At 40.5% G+C, this 24,310-nt stretch overlaps 1 pseudogene and 1 gene segment (V, D, J or C); both read right to left on the reverse strand.

Annotated features, from left to right (window-relative positions):
• LOC148142419 (Ig heavy chain C region-like) overlaps positions 1-24,310 on the reverse strand; it is a 58,332-nt gene that overhangs the window by 11,879 nt on the left and 22,143 nt on the right. The window contains 1 exon segment of the C gene segment in view: positions 8,129-8,219. Within this exon segment, the coding sequence occupies positions 8,129-8,147 (19 nt within the window).
• Positions 9,323-9,920, reverse strand: LOC122552336 (Ig heavy chain V region pseudogene; annotated as a pseudogene). Its single transcript, XR_015752030.1, has 2 exons — positions 9,828-9,920; positions 9,323-9,699 (listed from the first exon to the last, which is right to left on the reverse strand). The product of XR_015752030.1 is annotated as an Ig heavy chain V region pseudogene (transcript).

Consider the following 24,310-nt stretch of genomic DNA (forward strand, 5'->3'; position numbering starts at 1 on the left):
GCCAGCCAGTTTGATAGAGTTGTTAAGAAGGCCGAGATTCTGGTGTGGCAGCACTTGGGAGTATTGTGTACTGTTCTGGTCACCACATTATAGACAAAATGTGGAAGCTTTGGAAGAGTTCAGAGGAGGTTTACCAGGATGTTGTTTGGTATGGCGGGCAGGTTTAATTAGGAAAGGATGAGGGTCTTGAGGCTGTTTTTATTTGAGAGAAGAAGGTTGAGAGGTGACTTAACTGAGACATAAAAGATAAACAGAGGGTGGACAGTGAAAGTCTTATTCCTTGAATAGTGATGGCTAGCAGGAGAGGACATAGATGACAGATGCCAGAGGTTGTTTCTTTACTCAGAGAGTAGTAGGTCCATGGAACGCACTGCCTGCAACAATAGTACACTCGCCAACTTTAAGGGCATTTAAAAGGTCATTGGATAAACATATGGATGAAAATGGAATCGTGTAGGATAGATAGGCTTCAGATTGGTTCCACAGGTCGGCGCAATATTGAGGGCAGTATTACGGTGCCTGTACTGCACCGTAATGTTCTATGTTCTATATTCCAGGTGGACATATGATCACAATTCCTTTAACTCATTTACACTCCTGCCGCCCTGCACCTGGCCCATGGTGAATCTGGCCCTGACTGGACCTGGCACCATCATTTTCACAACCTCTGACAAAAGCCCACATGACCTCAGTCCTTGATCACTGACCTCTCATCTTACCCAAGTCAACCTGTGCACATTGAATCCTAGCTCCTTTCGCATCTGTGCTTTACAACCTACCATTTTGCCAGACTCCAAGCTTTGCATTTTGACAACACGTCCACCTGTCACTTCATTACAGTGACCTTCCACCCCTGACACATCCTGGCACTCTGCCCACCTCTATACTAACCAGCCTGGCATCCTGCTCACCTCTCCATAAACCAGCCTGGCAAAGACAGACCTCCTGCATTTCAGCTCAAACTACCCCTCACCTACCAAGCACAATTCGATCAAATTATCCTGTGACCATTACCATTTACCTTGATGCCACCTTGCCAGACAGAGTGCATGCAAACTTACCCAGCAGCCAGCCAACACCTCACAGCCTACCAGCCCAAACTCTCCCACATTCCCTATCTAGCCCCTCACTTGCTCACCACCTTCCAACTTTGAGCCTACTCCACCATAAAGTTAGTGAGTCATAAAATCATACAGGACAGAAACAGTTCCTTTGGTCCAGCTCATCCATGCTGACCAGAGTTCCCAAATTAAAGTAATTTCACTTGCCTGTCTTTGGCCCATATCCATTCAGACCTGCCCAGTTCCTGTAGCTATTCAAATGCCTTCTAAATGTTGGACCTATCTCTGCATTTACCACTTCCCCTGGCAGTTCATTCCAATGTTTTGGACAGTTACAACATGAAGCCCTAACTCCTGCACTCAGTGCTCTGGCCAATGAAGGTACATGTGCCAAACACCTTCAACACACTCGGTACTTGAGACAACGCTTTTAAGAATGTAAGAGTCTGAACCCTCAGGATCCTCAGTGTTCAACATCACTACCCGGTGCCCTACCATTAACTCTGTAAGACTCTATGAGTCTGGACCCTCAGGGCACTGTGTTTAACATCACTATCCAGTGCCCTACCATTATCTCTGTAAGTTGTGACCTGATTTGTCTGCTCAAAAAGCAACACGTCGTATTCATTTAAATTAAACTCCATCTGCCACTCCTCAGCCCATTGGCCCAGCTAATCAAGATCTCATTGTACGTTTCGATAACTTTCACTGCCAATTATACCACCAATGTTGGCGTTACGTGCAAACTTACAAACCATGTCCCATTCAATGTTTTCATGACTTTCAACCAATATTGTACCCTGTTTGCCTTTCTACCACATATCCGTAGCATTTTTTAAGGATTGAAGAAATCTATCTCCTTATTGAAATCATTTAATGTTTTGTCCTCAATCAATTTCTGTGGTGGAGAATTCCAAAGGTTCACCATTCTTTTGTTGAACAGTAAACAATCAGGTTCAATGTTATAGGTGTGTTGGGAGGACTGGTGAGCAGCAAGATTAATGATGATCCCATGAATGGAGTAGCATTCTAGAGGGGCCGAGGGGCCTTTTTCAGCTTCCAGTTTGCATGCTGACATGTCCCTTCAGCAGCATGTTCCAAAACTGTGATCCTTGAGGATAAGGGCGCACATGCGTGTAAATGCTTCACCTGAAAGCTCTCCTCCAAATTAGACTTCAACTTGACTCTCAACTATTTCTCTGCCGTTTCCTCTTCCTCAATCACAGCCATGGGACTCACTTCCTAACAGCGCTGTGAATGTGCCAATACCACACAAACTTCAGCAATTCAAATAGACTGATGACAACTGGTTTCTCAAGGCGATATAAAAAGTCTGACACTTCCACACCTGTCGAGAGATTCAAACAACCACTGGAAGAATTGAAAATTATTTGAGGCACTTGTGTGTCTACACAAGATGACGTAGTTTCCTTTTGTGTGATTTGACTGTGTTTTCACTGAACGAGCAGAGCTATTTCTTAATCATATAATCGGAATGAAGCTTCCCTCATTTTTAGCAAGGCAATCACACATTATATTTATTTATTCCAGGGAAGTATAGTGTTAAATTAAAGAAATATGATGATTGGGATGTTTCAATTGGAAATTGTCAGAGATTTAAGGTTTACTTTCATGAGCAATTAATTCCAGCCTCATTGTGTCACAGTACTCACAGGAATGTCTTTCAGAAATTGTGTCTTCCTTTGTTACGGGCAGTCGAATCAGTAAACCTGGGATATTTTGTGCTTGTTAATCAAAGGTGTTGAAGAGTTTTAGCCAAAGGGAGACCTGTGGATTTAGCTCACAGATGCTCCATGATCTAAGTAAGTGGTGGAACAGCTCGAGGGGCTGAGTGCACTCCTCTTGCTCCGACCTTCCTATCATTGTGTCATTCATTAAGCTAGCACTGGCGGTGAACACTTTTTATTAAAATATTTCAACACATTAATTGTTTCACACATGCTTTAGAAAAAACCTTCTGTTGATTATTTGGAACGGGATCATTGACATTCTCTATTTGAGAGATCAAAATAACTTACACCCAATTACAGCAGCCACTGCGCTCTGGAGTGTGTTGTTACTTCATAATAGTTTCTCGTGAAACTACACTTTAGATCAGGGCGCTCCAATTCAATGATTCTCTGATATTCCATCTTTCTGAACATTCTCAATTTGTTCAAATGCATCTTTTCTTTGAAGAACGTGTTTCATCGAACACAACATTTTTCAATGAAACAACAAACTTTAAATGCTAGAAAACCAAAATAAAGACAGAAATTTCTGAAGAAACTCAGCAGGTCTAGCAGCTCCTGTGGAGAGAAGGCAAGGTTTACCTTTCGCATCCAGAGACCCCCCCACCCCCGCTCTTCACCAAATTGTTTTCATGTTTTTGGCACAAGAGCTCACACCTGTTGAGATAAACAGTGATTACGTTGGCTTGACTCCTGTTGGAAAAATAATTCTTAGCAGAGGTACCGGATGGTCTGAGATAGCAATTGAAAACCAACTGAAAAGCTATCACCAGCTGCAGCAAGTGTTGGATTCAGCGGAACTCCCACCGTACTGAACAATCAAATTCAGCTAGAGCACTGGTTTAATATAAAGTAAAACAGCCGAAGCATAATCTAATCAAATATGCTTCGAAAATGATTCAGTCTGGATTAGTTATAAATGATATTGTTAGAACAGCAAGTCAAAAGCTGCGATTTCTTTGAGCACTTACTCCATTAACCCCATCTAGCGATGCCCAAAAGCTTGTGAACAAATATTGATCTGGGAAAAGCTGCTAACCACCAAAATTCTGTTTAATATGAAAGAGACACAAGTCAGGACAGCGATTGAATAGATTTCGTTGGCCTCTGTGAGTGGAATTCCAACAAACACCCAACCATGTTAATCTGCTTTCTTGTACTGAAGTAACCTGATAAGAGATTGTGTTACATACCTCTCTAACAGGTTGTAAGTGAACACAGGCCACCTGGCACAGAATCAGGGACTCTACTGCAACATCACAACACACCTGAACACAATGAGCCTGACACTATCACGGAGAACACAGCCCACCTGTTTTGACAATACATAAACCATGTTAGTTATTATCACCTTCCAACAACCAGGGATTGTTCCAGAATTTTTGTACAATGAAAGTAACATTTCAACATTTATCCAAGAATGCTTTGACAGCAGCTCCAAATTATTCAAACTCCATGGGAACTACAGAGGAATAAATCTAGGAATTGCATTGCCATCAATTCACTGTCACTGGATTCCAACCTAGAACTCCCATCATCTTTCCCTTGTGAATGTTGCTGCACCAGACGGTCTACTTAGTTTGGAAAAGATTAAAATGTTTTGAAGTGTAATATGACCGTTGCCGGTGACATTAAAAGCTGATAATAGGTTTTCAAATAATAAGATGCAAAAAAATTTTGATTCTACATTGTGCCACGGAACATGTCCTGCATAACTGAGGCACAAAGAAAATATACAGCATATTTCCCTCTGCCTCACTCAATCAAATATCTCTTGTTGCCAACAACCAATTACAAAACTCTTGCTATCTGCCTTTTGTTCCTGAAACGTTCATTCTGATTGGAACAACTTAGTCAGGGCTCTCAATTCTGAGGCACCTAATCGAATATTGTATTTCTGGCAGATAAAAGTGGTTTTGAAGCTCAAGATAAAATTGAACCGCCTGAGATTCAGGTCTCCGAACTGGACAATTTACAAATGGTCAGGACCGTTGACAAGTTAGTCGGAGATAGCACGGAAACAAACTGCACAACAGATTTAATCCTAGAGGATACATTGCTCAACTCCTCACGTCAAATATATTCACTGTAATTGAACATTCATCAGAGGAACTAACCAGAGGATTAATATGAACGAGAATGTGTTCACAATGAACATAAATAACCACTGAGTTAATAAAATTAATAAGTCATAATATTTAACAAAATTATTGAGGAGGAAATGGATTATTCTCTAAATTATTGTTACATACTTTTAAAACGTTCCTCGAACTGTGGAGATTTTGCTTGCACTGCATAAAGTCAATGCTGCATTTCCAGTGTGGAAAGCATTTCTGTTGAAGGAATTAGGGCAAGGTCATTTTCTTGTTAACTGTTTTTAATGAACGAAAATGTTTAAAAAGGTATGAATTGAAAACATGCTTCTGTCTGGAGTTGCCCACTTTAGCGGATGTCTAAGTAAATGTGGACACTGCTGCCTCACAGATCCAGGTACCCAAGCTCGGTTCCAGCCTCGGGTGACTGCCTATGTGGAGTTTACACAATCTCCCCTGTGTCTGTGTGGGTTTCCTCCCACAATCCAAAGATGTGCATGCTCATGTTATATCGTCCATAATGTTAGATGCATTAGGGGTAAATATAGAGTAGGGGAATGGATCTGGGTGGGTTACTCTTCAGAGGGTCGGTGTGGACTTGTTGGGCCAAATGGCCCGATACATACTGCTGGAAATCTAATCTAAATGATTGTCACATTTAACTAATGTGAGCAATTCCTTCCGATCGCTACATTGCAATAAATCGGTCAAGTATATTAATTAAAATAAATAACTCCACACAGGCAGTCACCCGAGGGTGAAATCGAATTTGGGACCCTGGTGCTGTGAGGCAGCAGTGCCAACCACTGAGGCACCATGCTGCCCTGCGAGTGGATTATTTTAATTAATTCAAAATTTAGCCTTGGTCACATAATTCACGATAGCAGTTGTTTCCGAAAGAATGACTTCTCAGTTGAAATTGTGTTGTAAAATGTAACTATTTATTTAAAATGCACAGATTGGGAACACCTGTGCAGATTAAATAATTCAGTTAATGTTTTATTTTTATCCTGCAAATCAAGTTTAATCAGGGACATAACAATTAATTAACTCAAGTTACGTGTGAAACTGATCAAAGCAGTGAAACTGACCTGTTCTTCATAGAATTGAGCAGAATTTCCAAATGGTCTTTGCTAATGATCTTTTCCAGCCAGAAAAATACGTATGTAGTGGACAGCGGAATTAAAAGGTGTTTCTTGATCAATTATAACACAGTCATGGCATTTTTGCTCAAGAGCAAGAACTATTAGAACATTACACATTTGAAATTCTATTTATATTTCTCTATGACTTGTAAACAGTTTAAAGACAGACCTTGTGATTGAACTAGATAGTGGAGTTCTGAATTTGGATTGTAAAGCATGGATTAGATTAATCCTTAATTATTACTTTTAAGTAAAAATGGCGCCCGAAGGTATCTGTTTTCCCTTCATTTCTAAAACCTTTGCGATTTGCCTTTCACTTAATAATAGGCTTTATGAAATTTCACCTCGGATGCTGATTGCATTGAATGAGGTACCTGGAGCGGTTCACTGTCACCAACCATGTTAACATTGCAAAAACAATGTAGAAACCAAAAACAGTTTCCCAAATATAACATATTTAATGTTACCCAAGCACAGTCCCTTCTCAACAGATCAACGATCACCAGATCACAACACAGTGATCAACACAACTCGCTCTGCAAACATTTTCAAAAGAACCAAGAACATGATGCAACCTCACAAAAAAAAAACAAATTGAAGTCTGACAAACCTGCTCAGAATCCAGCAAACTAATGATTAAATTGAATAGAAATAACAAGTCATAACAGCAACCTTGTTTGTGAGGGGACTTAACACTTAAAGCTGTAACGTTTCTGGCAACAGTTCAACTTCTTTCCAACCTGTACATCCTTCCTGATTGTGACAATCTTGTGCAGCGCACAGTAGAGCGGTTGAAGTCATATATTGATTAATCACTTCATGGCCAAAACAAAATTACTGAACGGACAAATATTAACACAGTATAATTTTAAGTCATTTCAATTACATAATCTGACCAATTCTGCAGTTTCAGATTTTAGTCCCAAATTTGATTTTGAATGAGGCTACTCAAAACAAAATTCAGTTAGTTTACAATTAGAACTAAGTTTTTTTTAAAAGTCAATGCATTAAAAACTCGTTTTTTTCATTTCTCACACTTCTGGGTTTCTGCTTGAAGTTGTTTTTCAGACCGTTACAAATGGATGTAATGTTTTCAATCAAGCAGAGAAAAATGTGTCATATAAGTTTAAACAATGCAGAAATGATTCATGAAAAACCAAAGGACTTCACAAATATTGGTAATGAAAACTAATCCAAAGAGTCAATCTCCTCACCAGAAAGAAAACACTGATTACAGAAAGCATGAAGACGCTGATCAATTTAACAAACTGAATAAGAATCCAATCAACTCAATTAAACAGAATCAAGGAAAATAAAATCAGAATCCAATCAACTCAGAACAACAGATTTGAATGAAACATAATAAGAATGCAAACAATTCAATTCAACGGAATCAAATAAAACAATTTCAAAAGCCAAATCAACACAATTCAACAAAACCAAGTAAAAACAAAGTCAGGATCCAATCAACACAGTTAAAACCGAATCAACTAAAACAAAGCCAAAATCCAATCAACTCAATTCAACAGAATCAAGTAAAACAAACTCAGAATCTCATCAACAGAATGCAATATAGCACCGCAAGAAAATTTTATGACAGTTTCTAACCTGCTTGTCATCAACTAAGTAACAAAATAAATGCGAAAATATAATCAGAGTAAGAACATATATTCAAGAAGTGAATAATGATATTTTAGCATATTTTAATCATGTTTGGTAATATCCCGAACATCTTTGAATTCTTAGCGTTTGTTGTTGATAATAAAACTCACAGTCAGGGTGTCACTGACATTAAACATTATTTATAGCTGACTGATTAAGAGACATTAGGTGTTTCAAGTAACCCAGCCACACACAATGCCCATCTGGTCAAAAAAAGAGATACACCGAGTAACTGACTCCATCATCCCCACTGTAATTATTTGCTGAGCCTTAACTGAAGTCTGTAATCAGTCTGAACAAAAATCAATCCGAACCAAACCAAACTCAGCACAGAATCTGAGTTTCATTTTATTCAGAAATTAGTCACATGAATAGAAAGCTTTTAAAAAGTCACTAAGAAAGTTCAAGGGTCTTACCTGAAGTCACAGTCACCATGGTCCCTTGGCCCCAGTATTCAAGATAGTCACAGTGTTACATTCTCTGGACTGGGTCACACAATAACTAGCTCTGCATAAAACAAATCAAAAATCTAACATCATTTTAAATTTTCAGAACCACAGGCAAAATAAAGTCACGATAAATCTTCATCACATAATTGCGCTAGTGAATTCTGAACATTCTTGATTAATGTTAATACTGTTTTATACTTCACAGAGTAACACATGAGCTGATTCGCAAAATCACCAACTGGTGTATCAATAATTACCCAACACCTTTACAAATTAAATAGTGATACTGGCACAAAGCCGGACAGAAATAATACTGCACTGCAAGTTGAGACGGTTTGTAGAAGTAATCACTGACTAGTTTCAAACAATGGAGGCTGAATAGGTTTTTGTATTGGTCATAATTGCAGTGTCACCCCAGTTATATCACTGTGAGACACGTTGTGTCAAATACTATGACAGACTGTAAACTGTAAAATGCAGAGAATTTCTTCACTTCCTGGAAAGCAGTGATTCAGACTCCTCTAAAAATGATTCAGTGTGTTATTTCAGCTTTTACGATCCATTGTATTTTGAAAGCTTGGAATACTTTTCCAGGTTTGGTCTGTATTTAACTTGACAATCAACACGAAGAAGGTAGAAAAAATTATACATTTGTACAAACTAGCACTACTGGATTGCGTTTAAATTGCATCTCACATTATTTCTCACTCCTGCCATGGTAGAAATCACCAATTTGAGATAAACACTTGTCAGTGGTTTTTGTATGAGGATGTCGCTGTGCACAACACTGTGACCCACTGTAGTATCACAATGATGTAGACCAGTACACTCATTCTCTGTTCTTTACTCGAGGTCTCAATTTTCATTTGAAAGAGCCATTTAGTACTGATCATGTTTAGAATGAATGCCATAGTTGACATAACAATTAGCAGTGATTTCCTGAGCTGTCAGATATATTAAAACGAACATTTTGTCCGAGCATTTAATTGATGGAAGTGTTAGCAGTACATATGACATGCCCAAAACATTGTCCCAATGTGTCACCAGTTTGCTAGTTTAAATGGTACATTTCCTCTTTGATAGTTTTGTAAGAGGCAGCCTGAGGTCTGCTTCAGATTGCAGTTGGTATAATTGCATTTAAAACTCGTACTGACCGTCAGTTTATGATAGAATTGACAAAATGTTCCCTCGAGCTGTTTTTGAACGGATCCAGCCCTGGTTCCTCTCGCTGTGGTCTCTTGCACAGTAATAGATGGCGGTGTCTTCGATCTTCAGGTTCTCCATGTCCAACGCGAAAATGTTGTTTGAAGTGTCTTTGGACGCAGTAAATCGACCCTTAATCGCTGGTGCATAGTCATTGCTGTTTGAATTATAGTAGCGAACCAGCCACTCCAGACCCTGTCCGGGAACCTGTCGCACCCAGCTCATCCCGTAGCTGCCAAGATCGAAGCCGCTGGTTTTCCAGGTCAGTTTCAGGCTGCCTGCGGGACGGCCAGTCTCTGCCTCTGGCTGGGTCAAAACAACCTCCGACTGGACACCTTTAAAAAAGAAAACAAATAAACCATGAGCATTAATGCTGATGAAATGATAGCTGAGTCTTTTACATTCCTGCCGTAGACTAACATTGAGACAGTCACAAAGAGAGACTTGAACAAAAAACACTCACATGATAAGAAAGTCAGCAACAAACTGAGAAAAATTGTCGACACAATCATTCTGATAACTTGTGGGAAGCGGTTCTGCTAAGATCTTTCTAAACAGATCCGACCCAGGAGTGTTGAATAATGGTCCAGTGCCCAGGATTTATATGGCCATCGGAAGGGGCAGGCTTACAGCTTCCGCGTGTTGGTGTCCTGCTGGAGGCTCAGACTGGATCCTGGTGTCAGCTTGCACAGCCCGAACACATTGGGTCATGTCTTTACATGAGGTTCTGCTTAAACATTGACACATACGCATCTTGGGATATTTGTTTTGCTGAATAGCTTCTTTGGAAGTAAATTTGAGTAGCTTCAGGTCTGTTTCACATGATAGTTGCATGTATTTTGTTTAAAAAAACAAATTCAACTGGAAGTTAGCTCCATTTATTTCTACATTCTTTCACAAGCAGATAAAACTAAAATTAAAGTTCAAACATATAACTAGCTAATAAAACAGTTGAGCTTTTCTTCCCTGGATACTGCAAGTCTCTGTCGCACTCAAAATAACATGTAATTCATTCTAACATTTCAAAATTCAATTTAGGCAACTGAATACAGAGCGTGTCCAAAGTGATTATATTTAGAATATTCAATTAGAAGTTAACTCCCTTTAATCCTACATTCCACCACAGCAGATAAAGCTAAAAAGAACTTCAATAATATTATTAGCCAACAAAATGAATGACTTTATTTTTGCTGTCACTCAAAGTCTCTCTCACATTACAAAATAACATACCATTTCTAATCTGCGTTTCCAAATTCAGTTTCGGCAACCTAATATAGAGCATGTCTAAAGTGATTATGTTCAGAATGTGAGTGTATGTCACTAAACAGTTTGGACCCGGAGATTAGAAGCACCTCCTCACATTGCAGAATGTTTCTCCCTGCATCTATTTTTTCAAATTGCTCCGACACTAAAATGCACAGTAAAGGAAAGCTGTGTGCCTGAGAAACAAAATGTGAGTTTGCAGTGATACATAACATCGAGGTACACTTTTGAAAGAGCATCTAATGAACTAGAACAAGACATTCCATAAGTTTTTTTTTAAATCCTCAACGTCTAAACCATTGCATGTAACAGTCTGGGTACATCAGGAATGTTTGGTTAAGTTAGAGAGTATTACAGTAATAATTACCACGAATGTAGGTTATAAACAGTACATTTCTCTGCTCACTGATAGCTCTGACAGGGCAGTTAACTCATAAAAATCAGCAAAAATTCGCTGTTATACTACACCAGTGTTAACCATGTATAAAGGGCCCACTCAGTTTTAATGAGATACATGAATCAGAGAATGGTGAAACAAGTGATGTGAGTTTGAACCAATTCAATTTTGTTAATTTACTTTGAGATGATAACAAATGTTACTTCAATGTGGGATTTTGGATCCATTAACTTCATATTTAGGAGCTTTAAAGATACTCAGTAAACAGGCTGAACTAACCAGAACGTCACTGCATTCAATGTCCTGTTTTCTGATAGTCATACAGTGAATGCTGTATTCAGTGACTTTCCTTTTAAAGGGAGAAATGCCAAGTGAAATGCATCCATTGTGAGTTAATGGGAAAATATAATTTGTTTGGTAGGATTTTACTTTAGTTGATTCATTTTCCCTTTAATCGGCCAGATCCAATAGTTGGCAGCAATTAAGCTGACTACAGAAAAGGTCCTTGAGTTCCCAGTTTCATTTACTGGAAGCAGGTGGAGTTTCTGCAGTGGATCAAAGATGTTTTGTCTCACGGTTGACCAGTTGGTTGAAAGCCAACTGCAAACTATAACCACCACCTCCGCAGAAACAAAACGACTCAGCAACAATGCTGGAGAAAAGTTTATTTTCAGTTGTGTAACTTGGAGAACTAGTCACTCCTCTCATTGAAGGAAATATTCGCAAAGTCTCAGACACAACCTTAACATCAACAGTTCATTCAAGGATCACTACAGCACTGTTTAGTATTGAGAAAAACTGATCAATAGTCACAGAGTCATGTAGTGATACAGCATGGTTACAGACCCTTCGGTCCACCCAGTCCATGCCAGTCCTAATCCCAAACTAAACTAATCCCACCTGTGTGCACATGGCCCATATCCTTCCAAACATTTGATATTCATTTACTTATCCAAATGTCTTCTAAAGGTTGTAAGTATCCACCGCCAGACCATCCCACACACAAACCATTCTCTGTGTATCTGATATCCTTTTTAAAATTTTTCTCCACTCATTGGAAAAACATGTTCCCTATTGTTGAAATCCCCCACCATAGGGAAAATACACCAATGTCTGGGTCAAAAATTGAAAACAATCCCAGCTCCAAACATTTACAAAATATCACTATGGATCTTCCTCGAATCCAAAAAAGATTGTCCCCTTTGATCAATGATTTATAAAATTTACTCGCGTATCTACTGTGATAGACGTTTTCAAACAACTTCTTAAGTGCAAATGGTTCACATCAATCGGATTAAAATAACATTTCGTGCGCTATCCCACACAAAAAAAAAAACAAGTTTGTTGACACGAATTGCTCTGAGGAAGTCTACGATGGATTCTTTTATCAAACAAAATCATTTCCAATGTTGTGAGAGCTCGTCTATCTTCTGTGCAATGGTCTGAATTTTAAGTTGTGTCTGACTGCAGATGAAATTGGCTGAAGTGGGTAAAAGTACAGTTTGTGCCTTTCACATTGTGAATGTATATTGCTGACTTTAGTTGAATAAAGTGATGTTGTCCCAGGCATCGTCTGGCACCATTAATTAGACCATTAATTTCCACATCGCTAGCTGAAGGGTCAGGTGGAGTTTATTGATATGTGATATTTTTGAAACGAAAGCTTCGTACATTTCCAGTATGAATCATGTCAATTAGAGCCATTCACCTTTCCACTCATGGCTTTATAAACTTATATGAGGTCACCCCCCTCCCCCCCCGAAATCTCACTCTCCAGTGACAAAAGTTACAGTCTATCTGGATTTCCAACATGATTCTGTTCCCTCACATTCTGCTGTGAAAGATCCTCCTGCCACCCCAGATCCACAGACAGTGTCCCTTGTTACTAGTTCAAAGAAATGAAAGGAAGTTCTCCCACCATATTGTTCAATTTTAGTTGGCTTCAAACACTATCACAAATAAATGTTCATGTCATTGCTGATTTTTGGGAGAATTCCGTGTACACAGTATCCGCTGAAATACCTGCAGTACCATCCTGAATCTGGTTCGCAGATTCATCTGTTGCTCACAAACGCATCCAGACATCAGGGAATAGTGAACATCGCCCACCCCCACCCCTCCACCCTTCCCCTCTGTACTTGGCACTTTGTGAAATCCGTGTTGTCAATAATCAGTTAAAAGAAAGTTTTTTCAAAACTTTCTTAATTCATGTTGCTGATCTTGGCTGAATAAAGGTATGTTGCTGTCAGCATTTCTGGGGAACATGTCTGCATTTTTTTCATGTCAGTTTACAATGATATTAAGTCAAGAATAGTCAAAATGTCCTGAGGAACAACGTTCAGAAATGGGCCTATTAGCTCCTCTGGGCTGGACCAACAGTTTGAATATTGATACAGTTCTGCCCCTACTTTTTCCCCATAAGCCAGGATTTACAGCATTGGAGATCATATCGATGTTGATAATGAGTTAGGCCCTACACAATGTTCCCGAATGTTTACAGTGCTATCATCTGCAGGGTTATGGACAACATGCTATAAAGTGGGTGTTGGCTGGAAGGCTCTATCTTCACGTGATACAGGTGCGATGGGCGAAGTGATCTCTCTCTGTTGTGAAAACATCCTACTGCTCGAAATTCATCTTTCCTACTTTGTCTCCAGGATGTTGCCTGGAATGGAGAATAGGTCATACCAGGATAGGTTGAGAGTGCTAGGCCATTTCTCATTGGAAAAGGCGAAGGAAGAGGGGTGACTTGATAGAGGTTTATAAGATGATCAGGGGAATAGATAGAGTAGACAGTCAGAGAGTTTTTCCCCGAGTACAACAGAGTGTTACAAGGGGAGATAAATTTAAGGTGAAGGGTGGAAGGTATGGGGGGATGTCAGGGGTATGTTCTTTACCCAGAGAGTGGTGGGGGCATGGAATGTGCTGCCTGTGGGAGTGGCAGAGTCAGAATCACTGATGACCTTTAAGTGGCAATTGGATAGGTACATGGATAGGTGCTTAAGCTAGGACAAATGTTCGGCACAACATCGTGGGCCAAAGGGCCTGTTCTGTGCTGTATTGTTCTATGTTCTATGTCTCGTTCAGAGGCTCCACTTCACATGATTCATACCGGAAATATTCCAAGCATTCGTTTCAATGAGATCAATACACCCCACCTGATAGTCTGGCTAGTGATGTGGAAATTAATGGTCTAATTAATGGTGCCAGACGATGCCTGGGACAACATCACGTTATTCAACTAAAGTCAGCAATATGCATTAACAACGTGAAAGGCACAAACTGTACTTTTACCCAGATCAGCCAGTTTCATCTGCAGTCAGACACAAAATTCAGACCATTGCACAGAAGATCGACGAGCCCTCACAACATTGGAAATGATTTTGTTTGATAAAACAGTCCATCATAGACTTGCTGAGAGAAACTCGTGAATATTGCTTGATTTCTTTTTGTGTGGGGTAACACATGAAATGTTATTGTATTCCGACTGATGTGAACCATTTGCACTTCAAGTTATTTGACAACCTCCTTCACAACAGATATGTGAGTAAATTTTAGAAATCATTGATCAAAGGGACAATGTTATTGGATTCCAGGAAGATCCACAGTGATATTTTGTAAATGTTTGGAGCTGTGATTGCTTTAAATTATTAACTAAGACATTGGCATACAGTGCACAACTTCACAATTTGCTGTAACATGAAACTCGCAACCACTGTGAACCTGGAAGGTGATGGTTCAGAATTTAACAAGGACCTCGCAAGTTTCGTGGAATGGACCAACAAATGATTCATGAAATTTAACAAAGGCATTTCTGAAATGATTAATTTAGCTAGGAAGAATGTAGAGACACAAATTCACATCTCTGTTTGCATTTCAATATACTATAAATTACTTTTCTATTATATCCTAAAATACTTGTGTCTTTGTTCATATTTAATACACTCTATCTTGTTCCGGAGCTAACACGGTTTCTTTATTTATTTCACTCAAGACTGTATGCTGTATTTTTGCCTCAGTATTGACCAAACTCGGTTTGGTGCCAGCTTATACCACTTGAGCTGCTTTTTCAGGAAGTGAATCTCTCCACCTGTTTTGTCAAAATAATCTGTTCATGCTTAGATCAAAATAAATCCTGTTAATATCATCCCAAATTCAGGCTCGGTTATTTTGTATTTATTCATTGGAAATGAACAGAATGTGACCGGCCTGTTCTTGGTGGAGTGGGAGAGGGAGTTAAAGTGGTCAGCCACGGGGCCGTGGGGTTGATTGGCATGCCTGTCCCAGAGATGTTCTCTGAAATGATCCGCAAATTAGTGTCCTGTCTCCCTGATGTAGAAGAGACCACAGTAGGTGGAACAGACACAGTGGATGACATTTGTGGAAGTATAGATAAATTTCTCCGGGATGTGGTAGGATCATTTGGGGCCTTGTCGGAGGTGAGGGGGAGGTGTGGGCGCAGGTTTTGCACTTCCTGTGATGGCAAGGGAAGGTGACAGGGGTGGGGAGCGGGCTGGTGGAGGGGCATGGACCTGACAAGGGAGTCGCGGAGGGAATGGTGTCTCCGGAATGCAGATAGGGGTAGGGAGGGAAATATACCCCGAGTGATGGGGTCTGTTTACAGGTGGTGGAAGCAGCGGAGGATGATATGATGTATGCGAGGTTGGTGCGGTGGAAGATGAGGGCCAGGAGGGCTCCCTGTTGCGATTGGAGGGAGGGAGTTCAAGGGTATCGTCAACCACATGGGAGGGGAAATTGCAGTCTTTGAAAAAGGAGGTTATCCGGGATGTTTTATGGTGGAACTGGTCCTCCTTGGAGCAGGTGCGGTGGAGGCAGAGATATTGACAATAAGGGATGGCATTTTTACAGGAGGTTGGGTGGGAGGAGTGTAGCCCAGGTAGCTGTGGGAGTCAGTGGGCTTGCAGTAAATGTTTAGTCGGTCACTGGAGATAGAGGTGGAGAGGTCTAGGAAAGGGAGGGAGGTGTCCGAGATGGTCCCTGTGAAGTTTAGGTCAGGGTGGAAGGCTTTAGTAAAGTTGATGAACTGTTCAATCTCCTTGTGCTAGCATGAGGTGGCGTTGATACAGTCATCAATGTAACAGTGGTAAAGATGGGCAATGATACCGGTGTAGCTGTGGAAGATTGACTGTTCCACATATCTGACGAAGAGGCAGGCATAGCTGGGGTCCATACAGGTGTCCATGGCTACCCCTTTGGTTTGGAGGAAGTGGGAGGATTGAAAGGAAATGTAGTTGAGGTTGAGCATGTACTGCTTGGGTTGGCGTGACAGGAAGAAACGGAGGGCTTCGAGGCCTACATCATGGCGCTTGGATGTGTACGGGGCCTGGACATTCTGTTCTCTCTGGGGCTTATCAATAGCTTGCAGTTATTGTGGAACTGCAAGGGCAATGGCTGGGAACTCGGAGAAACCAATGTTTCAGTCTTCTGCTTGAAGCACATATTGACCAGAACATTTAAACACCACAAAGCTCACTGTAGGAAATGCCAGGGCTGCAACTTTTAATAATATTTGAAACTTTGTTAAAAATAGGGATTTTTAGTCATAGTTTCTGAAATAATCAAGAAAAGAATTAACCGTTAGAACAAGCTCTTTCAAAGAGCGAGGATTTGCAAAGAGTGAAACCATACAGTGCTGTGCTTTATTTGAATTTAATGTCGGTCAGAGTTCGATACAGCCAAGGTGATCTCTCCATATATTGATTCTGTTAATCTGACACACCAACATACCTGTCTGTACAAAACTGTATTATTTGTTTAGTTGATCAATATTTAGGAAACAGATCAAACAGAATGTATTCGGCTGGGAAGGTGATGGATACAGAAGACAGAATCAAAAACTGGGAACATTAAATCTGAAAAGAGAGTAACAAGTAGTACAAGATCAAAGACATGATAAGGTGCATGTCGATATGTCCCAGACGTTACTTGATCGAATGAGCTTGTTAGATGGTCGAGAGACTCGTCCAATGATGTCCTGGAATCAGACCGCGAAACAGAGATCAAAAGGTCAATTTGCAAATGTCACTTCAATGTAATAACTTCACACTCTGTGTCCTGATATAGGCCACATTGGCAGATGTTTCCGCTAGATTGCATTCCCCGGGTTTATTTTCTGATCAGAAGTGAGATGTGTGGCTTGCTGCTGGCACATAGAAACAGGAAGTTGTGTGCCAGCTGAGAATGATACATCAGGCGCTACTTTCCGTATTATCAGCACAAAGTCTTCCTGCCTCTGAGGGGGAACATACACTAACAGTGTCAAGAACAAACGGATAGATTGCTGTTGGTTTCAACACTGTATTCAATTCCATTCCCATTTCCCAGAATGAAACAGAAGAGACACAAGATTATTTCAGCTAGAGTAAATTATCTGTCAGAGAGATAAGAAGAGTTGTCATCGGGTGAAAGGAGCTAAGTGACAATGTGTAGTTTCACTCATAAACCTATGTTTAAAAGTAGAAAGCTTGAGGGAAGTTAATAAGTAAATCTAAGAGACAGCATTCATTAAAAGTTGGAATTGTAAGGTTTAAGCAATGAAATTCAGCATGGCTTTGGTGGAAGTGATATCATATCGGAAGTGGTTGATTCTGTTTTCCGGAGAGGCAATGAGATGTAACATCGAGTGTAAAAAGTGGATGTAATGCTTCTTGACTTCAATCAGGTTTTTGACCAGATCTTGCATCTTTAATATGGTAAGGGTTCATGGGATCTGGTGCAGTTTGGCAAATGATTCGAAGGTTTATTTGTTGGCAGAAGGTAATGGTCGAAGGTAGTCATTGTGAAGACATCTTGTGTCCAGTGGCTTACTACATGACTGGTTGCTGGATCTTTTGATGTTTGCAGCGTATATGAACGGTCTAGTCAAGAATGTAGCAATTTTCATCAGTAAGTTCAAAGATGAGGTGAAAAACGTTTGGTTTTGCAATTAGTGAGGAGGAAAGCCAGTATGACATCGATGGCCTTGCCTGTCGGAGAGAAGAATTGAAAACAGAACATTATATCCTAAAGTCTGTGAAGTAAAGTATTTTCGAGACTAACAATTTAAGCGAATATACGATGCATTGTTGGAATCTACACAATACAAAGGATAAGCGATCTTCTGTTGTGAATATCCACATTATGGAGTGGAGGTTGGAATTATAGTCTGGAGATATTGTGGGTAGACCATTCTTTCAGGAAACAGGAGTCTGAGCCCACAGTGCTGCCACATCAAGACATGAATTAAAGCTGATAATTAAACAACTCATTGAAGGAATAAGCTCCACAGATATTTCCTTGCTCTGCTTTGGAGAGCACAACACATCAGCACAAAAGTTAAGGCTGAAGCATTCACAGCAATCTTCAGCCAGAAGTGCCAATTGTGTGATCCATCTCGGCACCTTTCACAGATCACCAATATCACAGATACCTGTCAGCAGGGAATTCGCCTCTCTCCATGTGAAATCAAGACACTGTTGGCCGGTGAGGGGGGGAGGGGGGGGGGGGGAGGGCAGGGGTTACTGCAAATGCTATGGAGCCTGACAAAATTCTGGCAATAATACTGATGACTTGTGCTCGCCAAGCAATCCCGGTACAGCTCAAACACTGGCATGGACAATGTGGAAAATAGGCCAGGCACGTCCTGTGCACAGAAAATAGGTCAAACCACCCTGGCGATTTACTGCCCCATCAGTCCATGCTCAATCATGAGTTAGATGTAGGGAGGTGCTATCAAGCAGCACTAGCTCAGCAATAACCTGCGTAAATGTGGGTTACGCAAGGCCTACTCAGCTCATGTCTGAATTACAGACTTGATTTAAACATGGACAAAGAACTGAATTCCAGAAATGAGGGGAGAGTGACAGGCCTTGACATTAAGGTCACATTCGACAGAGGGTGATATTATGGAGCCTAGCAAAACTGGGTTCAATGGGTATCAGGTGACAACCTCCCTGCTGCCTGCAGTCATACCTCACACATTGAAAGATGGCTTTGCTTGTTCGAGGGCAGTCGTCTCAGCCAAAGCAAATCCCTGTTGGAGTTCCTGAAGAAAGTGTCCTTGGCACAATCATGTTCAGCTGCTTCAGCAATGACCTTTCCTCCATCAGAAGGTCAGAAGTGAAATCTGCATTAATCTCGCACTTTTTTGTGACTCCTCAGTCCACATTCAAACACAACAAAATTTGGACAATTTCCAGACTTGAGCTGACAAGTGGCACATAGCATTCACATCACAAAGCTGCGAGACAATGACCATTGACAATAAGAGATAACCTAACCAAAACCCCTTGACATTCAATAGTGTTACCATCACTGAATCCCTCACCATCGACACCCTGGGTTTTATTGTTCATTAGAAATTGAGCTGGAAACTCCATATAAATACAATGGTTGTACGAGCAGGCCGGAGGCTAGGAATACTGCAGTGAGTAACTCACCCTCCTGACTCGCAAAGCCAATTGACTGTCTAAGAGACAGAGGTCAGGAGGCTAATAGCACAGCTCGCCCCTTGACTGGATAGCAGCAGCTTCAACTGCACTCAACAAGCTTGGCATTGTCCAGGACAAAGCATCCCATTTGATCAGTAGCACATCCACAAGCGTCCATTGCCTCCAAATCTGATTCTTCGTACCTGCCATATGCACTATCTAAAATCCTACACTGCAGTAACTTAGCCACTTCCTTAGACAGTACCTTCCCACTACCACTTGCATCTCGAAGGACAGGAGCAGCAGATACATGGGAACAGCACCACTGTAAGCTCCTCTCTAAAACACTCGGCATCCTGACATGGAAATATGTCACCGATCCTTTACTGTAATTGGGTCAAAATCTGGAATTCCCTTCCTCAGGCCATTTTGGAACATGTTATTTCAGAAAGGCAGCTTACTGCCATCTGCTGAAGGACAACTACGGACAAGTAAAAGCAACCACCATGTTCCAGGAGTCAATAAAAAAATCATTGAAGCTAACATGACAGTTTGATAAAGTGGTTGAGGAGGCATTATGAGTATGTAATAAGCAATCAAAAGGTTTGAAGTAAAGTTCCAGAATCAGTCCCTACCATGGTAGCTTCAATTAATAAAAGAGTATGAAATGAAAATGCTGGAATAATGAACGATTATCACAGACCTACCAAAGGTTTGAAGCATGTTACATGGTTTAGTATTGTCCTTCAGAGGAGGTCGTCTGACCTTCCTACCAGGCCTGCCCTACCCGTTCAACAATAAGGTGATGGTCCTTTCCTGTGCCGAACCTGACTAAGAAACCCATCAGGAGAAAGTGAGGACTGCAGGTGCTGGAGATCAGAGTTGAGAGTGTAGTGCTGGAAAAGCACAGCAGATCAGGCAGCATCCGAGGAGCAGGCCTTCAAAAAGGTAGCTGATGAGCACCTTCTTGGGATATGTGACGAACTTTTTCATAAGTCAGTGAAGAATTCAAAAAATGCAAATGACGGTGAGTCAGGCTCTTCAGACAGAGTCCGGTACACAGTTGAGATTGATGATTGGATGCAAAGTCTCCTGTGATGTTGCTGTGAACAGCAGGAGAGTTCTTGCCAGTATTGCACTCCAATATTTGTTCATGAGGTAAAGTGTCAGATTGATTGCATTTCTGTTTGTGACCGCTTTCTGTGCATTTCCAATATTAGGATCACAGCGGTGACACCATGACCCCAGTATTCCCAAACTCCAGTTTGATGCTGAATGGACGGCGTTTGGAAAACCATTGTTTGCCCAGAGTGAAATTTGAATTCTAAGAAAGCCTGGAATGGGAAAGAAAGCCAAATAGTGACCATGTCACCCGAGTCAATAGGAAAATACAAAAACAGCTGGTTCACGAATGACAAGGCATCTGTCACCTTTCCATGGTCTGGCCAACATGAGATTCCAGACCCACTGTGTTCTGAAGTGGCTTTAGCAAGCTATTCAATGGGCAGTTGGGGATAGGGACTCATTGCTGACCCTTACCAGAAAGTAATACGTGTAACAAAACCTCACAACAACTATATCAATTAAATGTAATTGTTACGCAGTTCCTGATGTCATTTCAAGTATTTCATGTGAATATTCTAAAATGCACTTTGAGTGATGTTGCACCGTCTAAACGGACTACAATATAAATTAGTGGGACATTCAGAGTAGGAGAAAGTGAGGACTGCAGATGCTGGAGATCAGAGCTGAAAATGTGTTGCTGGAAAAGCGCAGCAGGTCAGGCAGCATCCAAGGAGCAGGAGAATCGACATTTCAGGCATAAGCAACACATTTTCAGCAGCAACATTCAGAGTAGATCCAGTTCAACATTGAAGTTTAATTGCAGAATTTTCAGCACTGAATATTTAACCTAAATAAAAGTTTTAAATTGTGTTTATCATTCAGAAATAAATAAAATCTGTTGCAATTCGTCTTCATAAATTGGTATTCACTTCTGAAAATGGTCACCATTCTTAAAATAAACTTGTTTCGATTTGAATCTTACCAACAAATCACTTCTTTCATCTGGCTTTGCTGTCACCATCACTTCATTGAAACCAATTAAGCATTTATGTAAATAAACACAGAAATAGAATTCTCAGAATAAATTACAGAACAACAAAACCGCAATTTATATTTCCCCACAAGCACAGCACACGAATTGTGGAAAAAATGCAAATAACTCAATGGATTCCAATACTAATTGATGTTAGGACTTTTTAATACATAATTTGTATAATTGTTGAATGACAGAGGTATCAATTGTCATGTTTAGTCAAAAAAAACTATAATTAAGTAATACATTGGCACAGCTAATATTTCTGTCTCTCTTTTTCTCTCTTCCCCTCCTGCCTCCCCCCATTTTCCTTTATATCTGATGCCTTGTTTTGCCTCTCCACAATCGGACAACGTTTTCCTTAATAACATGAAGCCAACACCTCACCAACATATGCTCTCAGCCAAATTCATCCATTTCTTTTGAGAGATTTGAGTCAGTAGAACCAGATTTTCTCAAAAATCTGTCTGAGTATTGAGTGATCTGGAAATGCTTGATCGGAAAGACTTTACTGTGATAGTGTTTTCATTGTAACTCAGCAGTATTATTCTTGGCTGAGGAATGTTTAATGGTTCAGTGCAATGCATATTTAGTCTATAATTAACTTTTACTGCACATCTCATGGAATGTTTAATATTGTAGAGGGAGATTTATTCTGTGTCGACTCTGTGTTGTACCTGCTCTGGGAGGGTTTTTTTTCGGGAATCCTGGATGCGGATCTATACTGTGTCTAAACCAAAATGTATTTGACATGTTTGCATTGGACAGCACAATATAGAGGGAGATTTACCCAGCACATTACATGAGCTGTACAATCACAGAAAACATTTGATGTAGCCGTGTAAAGGGGCTTGAACTCCTACCCACTGTCTTTCTGATTTTGAAATGCTTGATACCAGAATAAAAAGGGAACAACACGATGAATCGAAACTTTGTTATACAAGTAGATTATCATCTACAGGCACAGACATACATACACACATAAGCAAATCATCTATGAACAACCCTTGCAGTGTTTAATGGATAAGTGCAGAGAGACCTTTAATATGCAATGTGTGTATTCCATGCAATGCATACCGACAATGCGTTTGATATGGTAGTTTAAATGTAGTTTTGATCTGTCTTTAACCTTTTCTGTGATAGCTGTGGTTGTGTTTGACAAATATTCAACAGAACTGGAGGAATTTAAATGCAGTCACTGCATTAGAGGCAGAATGCCATGCCATCAAACAGGGAGAAAGGCGATCCCTGTCTTTTTTCATGATGAGGAGGCATTGAAGCAGCCGGGCTTCAAACATGAAATGGAGGTTAATTGAAATGAGGCCGAGATAATTCTGAAAAGACTAACTTAGAGCAAAGGTCAATGATAGAGAACCAGAAGCAGCCTGTTCAGCCAATGGGGTTTGGTCTTCCAAACAATGACATTATGGCTGAGCTGCTCAACCTCACCTCCAGTTTTCAGCGTTTTAACTGTCAGCATTGATTCAATTACCAATCAAAATCTGTCCAATTCTGCCTTCAAAATACTGAATGACCCAACCTCGACAGTCTTCTGTGGTAAAGAATTCCACAAATTCTCTACATTCTGGGAGACAAAATTCTCTTCTGCCCGAAATTTGTGACCTCTAATTCAGAGATTCTACTCCCTGGTCCGAAACTCTCCCACAAGGGGAAACAACATTTCTGCATTCACACCATCAAATTTCCTGAAAATAATAGATGTTTCAGAATGTCAGTACTGAATCTTCTATGTTCTAATGAGTATAGGCCCAAACGACTCAATCTCTACTCTCAAGACAGTCCCTCCATCTTCAGGATCAGTCGACTGAACCTCATGTGGATTGTTTCTCTGTCCAGTGTACCTTTTCTTTGTGATATGAGTCCCAAGAACAGGTCACAGTATTCCAGCTGTGGTAAGAATACAGCTTCTTTTCAGTTTTAACAAACATTATATTCATACAGATATCCAGCACAGAAACAGACCCTTCGGTCCAACTGCACTGACTAGATATCCCAATCTGACTGAGTACCATTTGCCAAACATTTGGCCAATCTTCCTCTAAATGTGACCTGTTCATACACCCATCCAGGTGCCTTTTAAATGCAGTAATTGAACCCGCCTCCACCACTACCGCTGGCAGCTTTTTCCACACATACACGTGAAAAGGTTACCCCTCAGGTTCCTTTCAAACGTATCTTCTCTCACGTTAAACCGCTGTCCTCTAGTTTTGGACTCTCCCGCTCGAGGAAAAAGGCCTTGGCTATTCACCATATCAATGCCCTGCATGATTTTATAAGTCTTGTTCAGGCCACTCCTTCGCCTCCTTTTCTCTCACTGCAGGGAAAAGAGAAGCCCCAGCCTATTCAGCCTCAGCTTATACCTTAAACACTCCAGTTCCAGCATCATTCTTGGAAATCTTTTCTACATCCTCTCAACTTTCACAAAATCCTTCATAGAACCGGTTAGCCAGATTTGTCTGTAATAATTCTAAATGTGGCCTCACAAATGCTCTGTACAGCTGAGACATGGCATCTCGACTCCTACACTTAACATTATGACCAATGAATGAAATCATGCCAAACACCTTTTTCCCCACCCTGTCTCCCTGCAACTCCACTTTCAAGGAATGCTGCATCTGCACCCTTTGGTTTCTTTGCTCAGCAACACTCCCCAAGGCCGAGCCATTAATTGTATAAGTCCTGCCCTGGTTTGCCTTACAAAAATGCAACACCTACATTTATTTAATGAAGCATGGGTT

This window comes from Chiloscyllium plagiosum, unplaced genomic scaffold (assembly GCF_037043375.1).
Source record: "Chiloscyllium plagiosum isolate Xiang-an unplaced genomic scaffold, Cpla_swu_hap1 HiC_scaffold_29, whole genome shotgun sequence".
NCBI lineage: Eukaryota > Metazoa > Chordata > Chondrichthyes > Orectolobiformes > Hemiscylliidae > Chiloscyllium > Chiloscyllium plagiosum.